Genomic DNA, 11,807 nt, shown 5'->3' with positions numbered 1-11,807 from the left:
CTTCATGAGAGCTCACAAGAATAATCTTAATTCTTTAACTTTACTCACTTTCAAAATATCTAGTTACAGTTTTGACTTCCTTCTGATGTCAAAGTTCTTCATGTTCTAGTACTGGTTCTGCTTTTTCTTGACGTACAAGGACTAGTGTTTATTCTCAAGCTTTCAAGTTTGTTTAAACTCCATAAATATTGAGCAACATTGACATCCATGGGCTTTTTCAGTCTTAAACCATCCCTTGTATTTATGAGCTCTAATAGACTGCCCTCAGTTCTAAGTCTGTTACAGGACTAGTCTTCCTGTTATAATCATTGCCTGAGTTTGCCAAGATAGCTTTTCTCCAAATGTAAGTAGCACTATGGTGACCTCGCCATTTTTTTCCTCACTTAAATATTGTAACATTTTATAAATATCACAGATTTATGTTCTGGTTTTTTCCATAGGTTGCTACTGATTTATTAATATATACCCTAAGTATGATTTTCTTTTACTTGTGCTTACTAACAGAATTGTGTCATGTTGATCTCAAAATAGATTATTCCCATTACTAGTCTTCCAGCTTACAGTTCTACCATCTTTCCATGAAATCAGAGAATGTTAGTTTCAATGCCTTTTTAGATAGGGATAAGGGCATCAACCCTATGCTTTTTATTTAATATATGCTATTCTAAATGAACCTTTCTCTTTGACACCAGTAAAATGAGGATGAGAGTGAGGGGAGATGAAACAAATGGGGACAAACATAAACAATGCCTGTCATCCTATGCTTGTCATCTGAGATGCAGAAAGATAAAACAAATACTTGCTACTCTAGAAATATAATTACAATGACATCTTCCATGTTATATGACATTGTTTCCCAATGAGTTATATATATATATATATATATATATATATATATATATATATATATATATAATTATTGAAATTACTTGGTTATGACTATTTCCTAGATTTTAGTCCCCATTTTTTGGGGGGGTTGGTCATGGGGCCTGAACTCTGGCCCTGGGCGATGTCCCTCAGCTCTTCAGCTGAAAGCTAGCACTCTACTACTTCAGTGTCAGCACCACTTCCAGCTTTTTTCTGCTTATGTGGTGCTGAGGAATCGAACCCAGGGCCTCATGCATGCAAGGCAAGCACTCTACCACTGAGCCACCTTCCCAGCCCCTCCACTGACTTTTTTAAATACCAAGAACACAGCAAGTACCAAAGCCAGAGTTCTGAAGTCCAAATTCTTTCCATTCTATTCAGAATAGTTCTTGTTTTGGCTTCTATGATTGTTTCTCTTCAATTTGGGATATTATTTGTGCCTCAGTTAAGTCTAAACCTTTCTAGAGCACCCACTGAACTCAAACAAGGCAAAAAACTTTTGTTTTGCCACATCAAGGTATGTGGCAGCCTACATACCAGCAGGTTGCCTTCTACTCTCACTGAAACTTTATTTCTAAAACTGAATGTTAACACTGACAAATTCACTAGTTAGGTCATCTATTTGGCTATGTTCAGCCCACATTTTCATCCTGTAGGAATTTTATTTGAGGACATAAGTGGAGATAGCATAATCATTCATGCCTTGTCACAGATGATGGATGATGTATTTATTAGTGTTTGTGTTTTATTTGTTTTTGCCTGTACCAATCTCAACAGGGTCAAATGTAGATAACTTTAGAAGCCAATGTATGTTTGTATTTTAATAGCAATAGTGCTTTAACTTTGGTTAGGATGTGAGGACAAGGGAAGGACACAGTAACAACCAACCAGCCTCTACTGGCAAGTAACTTTCAGTGTACTAGAGAACCCTGTATTGCTTCTCAAATGTAGACTACACAAGGAGCTATATGCACCATTACCATTGGTTACAATGGATGGAAATCAGAGAATATAATTTGCCTATTAGCACTATTAGGGAATTTAATTGTCATGCAGGTAATCTAATTGTTAAGGTCTTATTAAATAGTACAATATTAATAACACAAATAAACAAAATAGCACATCTTCTGTTGACTGATAAGTTAAAATCAGCAAATGAGTGAAGAATCTGCTTCCTCTATCTAGCAATGAGGGTTAAGCCTGCATGTGTTTTACATTGGCAGGCTGAACAATTTCATCATTATCACTCAGGAGTCACCCTTCTAGAATAAAGTCATCAACTCTGCTGGGTTAGATGTGTATAAACAATAGATGCAGTTTTATATCGATTTATACAGAAGAAAATACATAAGAAGGCCAAAGAGAAAAAAGTCTCAAATCAAAAAACAAAACAAAGAAATAAGAAACAACACGACAACATAACAGGTTAGTAATTCCCTAAGAATCGCTAAAGTAAAAAGTTGTGGAGATAGACCAGTTTTCTGTTATATTTGCAGGCCCATGTTATTTTATGATGCAAAAAAGCATCTGATTTCAAACAGACTGTAATTAGTCACTACTTTCAGAGGTCCACTAAATGAACTGTGGCCTATAGGAAAGAGTCATGTTAGGGCATTGCTGGACTTCATTCATAAGGGTACAAGTATAAATAGAAATGCATACAGAAAATAGCAGCAACCTTACAAATGAAGAACAATATTCATTTTGCTAACAACATATCTAACTACACATTAACTACACAAATTATAAATAACATTTCCAGATTTTTGCATTAAATAACCCCAGAGAGCTGAAGATACATACAATCAGGACAATTATAAATCTATGACTTGATGGTATAATTATTAATAAATCAGTTCCTCTTTTAGCAAAGTCATAAAAAAGTCTAATGACTGAAATTTAGAAGACACTGATATTGAATATAGTCACTGATATCTAAATTAACCGCATTTCTGAAGCATGTAAAATGTCAAATGACTTCCTCGTAAGTCACTTCTAATGAGGAAATAAATGTGTTTAAACACATTTCAATGCATTATAACAAGAATTATGACTTATGGTTATAATAGAATCTACAAAGAAATAGAAAATCTATCACACATGATCAAAATCCTAAGTTCAGAATAAGTAGGACAAGAATCCTTCCCTCAAAAACACCTCAAAATATAAGGGTCAAAACTGTAGAACATGGTTAGCACCATCATAAAGATTGAAAGGAAGATTCACAAAAGTCCTACTCATAGGAGTAAATCCTCCCAAAAGGAGGATTATTAAATTCAGAAAGAACAACCTGAATGTTCTTAGAAGCAGAGGCAGCAGAATTGTGCTCCATTCTGGCATGTTTGACTAGGGAAAACAAGGCTTCACCATAACTACGATTACTCCAGAAGGTGAGAACTATGATAAATCTCTCATCTATGTTGAAATGTCAGCTAGGCAGCTGAAAGTATGTATAGCAAGCACTTTGGACCAGATATGTGATGCAGGACATGGGTATAAAATAGAAACTCTAAGGATGAGATAGTTAAGGAAGAGCCAGAAGCATTCTGGGGACAGCATCTGAGAAGGAACGTATTTAGTAGAGCTATTCTAAATGAGTTATACAACTGTACTCACGGTTATGGCACAGAATGGCATCTTTGAGGAAGGAGACATTGGGAAAGAGTGCTCAGCAGAGTACACATTAACAATAAGGAAAGAAAGGGAGGGTACACAGACTACAGATTGAGAAGAAAAACATTCAGTTCAGTAATTGGAAGAGAGAAGAACAGTTCCATTTGACAGCTGTGCAAAACCAGACTAAGGTGCTTGTATATGCAGAGAATGACATGATGTAGAGGGATGGAAAGGGATTTCTCCAACAACTCTGGCAGTGAAGAAGGCTGGAAAGCAGTAGGTTCAGAGAGGTTTTTGCATCAGAGGATACTTGAACACATTTGTAGACCTCAAAAAGAGACCAGCATAATTCTTTGCATAATATAGTACTGATCACAAGCCTAAAAATTATTTTTACTCTTAAAAAAATCTTCTGAATTAAAAAGTAACGAATTAAATTATATGCATTTTATAATTTAAACTTAAAATGTAAAACCACTACCATTTCTTAGTAAGTTTTTTTATAAAGGATTCATACTTGTGATTAGATAATTTCTGAATTGAATTTTGTTTTTAGTCTTTCATGAGTAATTCAATTTTACTAACAAGTCCTATTTTAGTTCCAGCAATATTATCCAGACATACAGGATTACACTGCGGTAATTATGTATGCCTTCTTCCTCAGCTCTCCTCTCCCAAACACAAACTATCTTTAGGGCAGCAAATAATTTGGACAGTAGTTTTCAAGTTGAAGAAGAGAAAAATTAAAAATAGTGTTACATTATTAAGTTCTTAAATATCTAATTTGTTCTTCACAACTATTTTTATTATAAAAACATGCTTATTTATTATATACACATGCTTACATATGAATTTCCTGGCTAAAATACATGCAACCACCATGATAAAACAATTATTAAACCATCCTCACAATCCTAGGAATGCCCTTTTTAATAAGGCACTCATGTTTGGAAATAGGATATAACTACCAAATTAAATGAAGACATTTAATGAAGTTTTTTATTCAGCACGAACAACTTTTAATACATTATCAATACAAATAGGAAAATGTCTTTCAATGAGTATGATATATCAAAGATCTGAAGAAATTTCTCCATATGGACACAATAAAAATAATTTTGAAGAATTACAAAGTAAAATTTTGAGGATGTCACTACTTATAACAGTGCAACTATAGTCTAAATTTTCTACATCGCCTGGGAAGGAAGGGCAACTGTGTTTTTTTTTAGAGAGAATTCCTAAATTCTTATTAGCACCATTCAAAGCTTAGTATCAGTTGTTTATCTACTAACTGATTGATCAGGTAAAGCTTGAAAGCAAATTTTCAGTGCAACTTTTACAAATTCCTTCTTTTAAGATACCTGGAGTATATGGTCTCAAAGCATGTTAAATAATTATGCCTTGGTAGTTGGGAGGTGTTAGCCTGGAGAGTGAAATGTGTCAGGGAAAGAAATGAGGCTTATCCAGCTGTGAAATGCATCTTAAAGTATTGTGGCCGACGACATGCGGGAGTGTGCCCTGCAGATCCAAGGAAGGCTGTAGCTATTAGCTCTCTGTGGTCACCATTTCAGGATGTCCCAGTTGCTGCCTTTTGAGACTAACTAGTTTCATTCTGTCTCTGATGTGTTCTGCAGTAGAAGCCATGTCACTTGGACTCCCAAAATATTGTTCAGTTCTAAAATCAAAACATGAAGAAAAATGAGATTACAACAAATTCATTTAGTTACCATGAAGACAAAAAGAAGCAAACTATTAAATAAGTGTCTCTGTGATATAGATTATGTGCAGAAATTAGTTCATTTGCAGATTAGTTTACTTTGACCAAATGCAGCAGGAGAAATATTTTTTATTATTATTATTTTTTATTTTTTTTATTTTTTATTTTATTTATTTGGTCCGGTTGTGGGGCCTGAACTCTGGGCCTGAGCACTGTCCCTCAGCTCTTCAGCTCAAGGCCAGTGCTCTACCACTTGAGCCACAGTGCCACTTCCGGCTTTTTTCTTTTTGCTTATGTGGTGCTGAGGAATCGAACCCAGGGCCTCAGGCATGCAAGGCAAGCGCTCTACCACTGAGCCAACTTCCCAGCCCCATATTTTTTATTTTTATTGTACTTATTTTTTTTAATTGTGAAAATACCGTACAGAGGAGTTACAATCACATGAGCAAGGTAATGAGTACATTTCTTATCAAGCATTGTTGCCTCCTCCTTTGTTTCCCCTTCTCATCTCTTCCCATCTACCCTCCCCATCTCCCCCTGCCCCCACCCTACTCTCCACGCCAAAGTTGTAAAGTTCATTTTTTGACATAACGTCTTGTACATCTCATTGTTACAATGGGTCCATATGGGAAGGGAAGGGAAAAAATAAATTGCTTAAATAGAGAAATATTTTTAAATGGCATACAATGTTGAGATATCATAAACATATTAGTGATGCAAATATCCCATGTGTACTTATGATAATCCCAATAAGCCAAACAGCCTAACACTGGGATATTGTACTTGTTCTTTCATGGACAATAAGGATAAACATAAGATCTGTACATGCACTTGAGTGCAGTGGTCTATGTACACCAGTTATTGAATGTAGCTGGCAAAAAAACTATCCTTCTTGATATTAAGATGTTATTTGGTAGAGTAACAGGTAAAAGTAATTAAATTTTATTCTGCTTGCAAGAAGCTGCATTCAGAATCACACAATCTTTTAAGCTGGGACAGTTTTGAAAGTTATCTGCTTAACTTCTTCATTTTGTATATCAGGAAATGAGGGCCCTGGAAGTTAAATGATTGAACCAAGGTCAGACAACAGAACATCAAGATTGGCTTTTCTTGCTTTGCTTTGTTTGTTTTGTGCATGCTAGGCAAGAGTTCTACTACTGAGATAAGCCTTCAACCTCCCAAATCAAAATTTGAAGCTGTGTTTTCAGGACATGATTGTTATTTACTTTAGTAGGAAGACTTAAAAGAAATAAATCTGAATGACTTGTCATATAAACTTTCAATAGAATTAGTAGGTTATCCTATTAATATTATGGAAAACAGTCGATATAATTTGATAAATATTATGTAACAAAATAGCTAATAATGTATTTTAGTAGGAATGTGAAATAAGTAAAGTAACTGTTACAAACATTGAGTGGTTCAGAAATAAGTCACAAGCACTAGAGACAGATGCTCCTGGGATGACCTGAGTTAGAGAGATTGATTGACAAGGACTGTGGAACACAGGACTGAAGTAGGGGTTCACTGACATGGACCAACCAAAGTCACCTCTTTATGTTACCAGCTGAATTCTCTTTTATTGCAGATATATAACCTCAGGCTACTTTTGATAGTTCAACTTTGACTTGACTAGAAATTTTCCAAGTATAGACTGTATTAAATAATGTTTTTCTTATGGAATAAAATGGCATCTTTTCAATATCAATTCCAAATAATCGTGAGAAGTTCATGACACAACAATGACAGCTTAGTCTGTTACATATCTGTTTGAAGTACTTCACATTTTCTGAGGGAAGACCCTAGCCCTGAAAAAGTGCCACTATCCCACGTTGTTTGCAGATGAGGAAACAGGTTCAGAGAGTGGAGCTTTCCCACAGTGTCAACTGCTGGTAAGTCGGGAAGCCCAACCATCTAACTCCAGAGTCCATGCTGTCCTCTACCACACTCCACCAAAGGGCAAGTATGCTCACACTTTTACAGTCAGTGGTTTGACTTCTCTATTGTTTAGGTAAAATATTCTCTGGCTTAGTTCAAAATTATTTCTATTGAGAAAGTTTAGATCACCAGGCATCAAACTCCTTCTGGTTCTTTTACTGGCTTGTTGATTTTTGCATCAAATTATTTAATATCTAATATTAATCACTTGAAATGGAAGGGAATATAATAATTAAGGAGCCATCATTTTACACATGAAAAAGTTAGAATGCCATATAACACAGGAAAGAGACAATTAGACAGGCCTGAGATTCTAACTTCCATACCTACAGGCTGTAATAACTTGGTCATCTTCATCTTTCTGAGCCTCAGTCTGTTGCATGTTAAACCAGAAATAATCATGCTGGCATGGTACTACTTAGTCCAAAGTAATGAGGGTGAAATGTTAAGGCACTTGGCACTGGCATATATTATGAGCTCATGAGTCTGATTGTAAACCTTTCTTGCATCCCTGAATGAAACCTCAAGTCACACTCTTCCTGTCATCACAGACAAGAAAAAAATAGTGTTTCAATCTAATCAATGACTATCCTTTTGTCAAGAAGCAACAAATTTTGTGTTATCAAGAACTATTTGCTACTAATGAGTTTGGATTCTCTTCAATTTAAACCAATCTATTTTAGCTATTATAGATGTAGACCGGAATTAATATACTTGACTTTTTAAAGAATAGATTTGCAAGGCTGGGCACTGAGGGCTCATATATGTAATAAAAGATACTTGTGAGGCTGAAATTAGGAGGACTGAAGCTCTAGGCCGGCCCAAGTAGAAAAGTCTACAAACATAGAGGGAAGCTGGACATTGTGGCACATACTTGTCATTCCAGCAATGACAGGAAGCTTGAAATATATGGATCATACTGCCCCTGGACATAAAAAATAACCAATGAAAAGCAGAGCCTCAAGCATGAAGCCCTCAATTCAAACACTAGTACTGCCAAAAATTAAATTTTTAAGTAAATAATAATAATAGACTTTTCCCTAACAATTTCAGTATATGACCTCAACGACAAAAAGATAAAATTGTAAGAACATGCACTGTACCCATCAGGATAAACTACAGGAACAGTCAATCTATCCAAAAGTGATTTTCCAACTGCCTCAATTTCATCAAACTGCTCTTCATCATTAATAGCTTCAGGCTCTTCTGGACAGTCTTGCAAAATCTGCAACAAATAAAAGGGCTACATCAATCAAAAAATAGAGAAAGGGAACCACACTCATACTTATTTAATAAGTTGCTATATTGTTGGCATCTCCATATCTATCACTGTACAAGACACTCATAAAGTTGACTTAAGAAATTCTAATAATAAAATGGAGTAAATCCTACTAACGATAAAAATCAGAAAACAAAAAGTCTAAAATGATTTCCAAAAAATAATTTAATAGGGTACAATTTGGAAAATAAGTTCAACTTGTACTTAAGAAATATTCTCTAATTCATTAGGCATTGTATGTTCCTTAATAGCTTGGGATGAAACACAAACTTTGTTCTTAAGGAATATGGAGACTTAAAAAGAAAATAAATTTAAAACAGCACATAGAACAGAGTTGAAGCTGAGGTGATCTAGATAGATATTCTAGTACCTGCTCTGCTGACTTAACTGGATGTAATGTACAGGAATATTTATTATCTCTGATGACACTCTATTCTTTTCTATTTAAAACTATTCATTTCAATTTAGTTATTTCTCAATGATTATACAATTTGCTTAAAGCTATGGTTACATTTATGTTTACTTGTATAAAATAGAAAGATCAAAAGAAGAATACTGATAACAAAGTGCTTTACATAGTTTTGCAGATAATGATAAATCAAGTTTATCATAAGCAATGTAAAGGCCAGATAGAAGATAAAATAAAATTTGAATTTCTATTAAAAAGTCCTTAATTATATTTATTCTTAGACAGGTCTCCTAAAAAGCTCAAGATTTTAAAATGTGTTCTGCAAATAGAATTTTAATGTAGACTCCTAAAAAGTTATTTGTGGTATCAGAAATCAGTCCAATGGTCACCTCTGATAGTGGAAGAAATGTATTGTAAACAAAAAAGGTATGGTAGCCTCTAGGAGTATGGTAATGTTTCCTAACAGTGTACTGATTATAGGGCAGGTAAACTTTGTAAGCTTTCAACAAGCAGAACCCTTCAGGTCTGTACACTTTTCTATTTATAGTATACTTCATAATAATCATAATTTTCCACTGAAATACTAAACAAGTCAAAACATCTTGTCCTATTGTATGTTATTTCATTATTAGCATCCTCTCTTCTTTTCCCCCAGACTTTTTTTTTAAGACATTTGATACCAGGCTGGTATCAAACTAAAGATCCTCTTGCTTTAGCCACCTCATTGCTGAAATTACAGTGCACCACCACACCTGCTTCACTGGGCCCATTTAAGCTAAAATGCTGAGTGATAAAGTTGAATGCTCAGGTGAGAAACTAAGTATCTAGCTTTATAACACAGAAATCTGCTTAATTGCTGAGGTTCTTTGTAACAGCTGTTCTAGTTGACAGACAAGTCTGTCACTTGGGTTTCTGTATCATAAAGCATATTTAGCACCCCTTGTAGCACCACAAGAGAACAACACAAAATTATCTATATTAAAAAGCATCCTTTCAGAATATTTGTAAAAGGCTTGGGTGCTAGAAGTTTTTATTTTGAGGAGAAAGAAAACGTTGTATTAAAAAATTTGCCTAAATAAATGGAATAGAATTGAAAACCCAGAAATGAACCTACAGACCTATAGCCATCTAATCTTCGATAAGGAAGCTAAAACAATAGAATGGAAGAAAGACAGCCTCTTCAGTAAATGGTGCTGGCAAAATTGGTTAACTACATGTAGAAAACTTAAGCTAGATCCTTATATATCACCCTGCACCAGAATCAACTCCAAATGAATCAAAGACCTTGAACTCAAAGCAGACACTCTGAAAACATTACAGGATGGAATAGGAGAAACCCTAGGTCTCCTTGGCTCAGGCCGAAATTTTCTGAATAGAGACCCGGAAGCACAACAAATCAAAGAAAGGTTGGACAAATGGGATTGCATAAGGTTGCAGAGCTTCTGCAGGGCAAATGACATAGCTAGCAAGATCAATAGAAAACCCACGGATTGGGAGAAGATCTTTACTAGCCATACAACAGACAAGGGTCTCATATCTAAAATATACTTGGAACTCAAAAAATTAAACCACCCAACAACAAATCCTCAAAGAAACAACTGCCCAATAAATAAGTGGGCGAAAGACTTAAAGAGAAGCTTCTCTGAAGAAGAAAGAAGGATGGCCAATAGACACATGAAGAAATGTTCAACATCCCTAGCCATAAAAGAAATGCAAATCAAAACAACATTGAGATATCACCTCACTCCAGTTAGAACAGCAAAAATCAAGAACTCTAACAACAACAGATGCTGGAGGGGATGTGGACAGAAAGGAACCTTACTTCATTGTTGGTGGGAATGTAAACTTGTTCAACCACTTTGGAAAGCAGTATGGAGGTTCCTCAAAAGACTTCACATAGATCTCGCCTATGATCCAGCAATCCCACTTTTGGGCATTTACCCAAATGTTTACAAACAAGACCACACTAAAGCTACCAACACAACTATGTTTATTGCAGCATTATTTACCATAGCTAACATATGGAACCAACCCAGATGCCCCGCAGTAGATGAATGGATCAAGAAAATGTGGTATATATACACAATGGAATTCTATGCCTCCATCAGAAAGAATGACATTTCCCCATTTGTTAGGAAATGGAAAGGTTTGGAAAAAATTATATTAAGTGAAGTAAGCCAGGCCCAAAGAAACATAGGTCCCATGGTTTCCCTTATTTGCAATATCTAGTATAGGTATGAGTCAAGTGGAAAAGGTCAGATAATGTGATGTTAGGAAAATGAACCCTTAAATATGTATTTTAATGTTTCGTTTCTTTCATGCATGTGTTTCTAACGCATTTATAAGATTATTTCTTTGTTGCTTTGTATGTCCCTCCCCCACAGTATAACACCCGCTTTCACTATATTTGATGTCAGTATAACATGTGGAGGAGATGGGGACAAACAAGTCGTTTAAGGATTCAGGTGGACCTGTTGCAACAATGAGAAGTACAAAATGTCATGTCAAAACCAGCTTTACAATGTCGGTGTGGGGAGGGGGAGGGGGGTATGATTGGGTGGGGGGGAGGGGGGAGGCTGGGAAGGGAGGTGAAGGGTAAACAAAGGAGGAGGCTGCAATGCTTGGTAAGAAATGTATGCATTATCCTGCCCATGTAATTGTAACCCCTCTGTACAGTATGTTCTCAAATAAAATAAAATAAAATTTTAAAAAAAATTTGCCTAAATAATACTATGTATTTTTATTGTTGTTAAGACTAGTGACTTGAATTCATTGAAAAATAAAGCTTCCTAGCATAATGAAACAGACTGATATGGCAACACTCACAGAGACCCAGGACATAGGGAAGATGAAGAAGAAGTAAAAAGCATCAGATGGAGTACTGTGGGACCTAACCATAGTAATCCAGCAGTGAGGAGTGGAAATTTTAATTTCACACTTTGACAATACATATGTCTAAACCACACTTAACAGAACTAATG

At 35.3% G+C, this 11,807-nt stretch overlaps 1 protein-coding gene across 4 annotated transcripts in view; it reads right to left on the bottom strand.

Annotated features, from left to right (window-relative positions):
- Window positions 1-4,462: 4,462 nt before the first annotated feature.
- Sestd1 (SEC14 and spectrin domain containing 1) overlaps window positions 4,463-11,807 on the bottom strand; it is a 101,400-nt gene continuing 94,055 nt past the window's right edge. For all 4 annotated transcript variants that reach the window (XM_070019949.1, XM_070019967.1, XM_070019959.1 and 1 more), the window contains 2 exons: window positions 8,242-8,363; window positions 4,463-5,158 (listed from right to left, as the gene is read on the bottom strand). In XM_070019949.1, coding sequence (XP_069876050.1) covers window positions 5,029-5,158; window positions 8,242-8,363 — 252 coding nt within the window. In that variant the 3' untranslated portion in view covers window positions 4,463-5,028. The remainder of the gene's footprint in view (window positions 5,159-8,241; window positions 8,364-11,807) is intronic.

This window comes from Dipodomys merriami, unplaced genomic scaffold, assembly GCF_024711535.1.
Source record: "Dipodomys merriami isolate MVZ:Mamm:240054 unplaced genomic scaffold, mDipMer1.0.p SCAF_1, whole genome shotgun sequence".
NCBI lineage: Eukaryota > Metazoa > Chordata > Mammalia > Rodentia > Heteromyidae > Dipodomys > Dipodomys merriami.
This window is presented reverse-complemented; position numbering and strand designations above follow the sequence as displayed.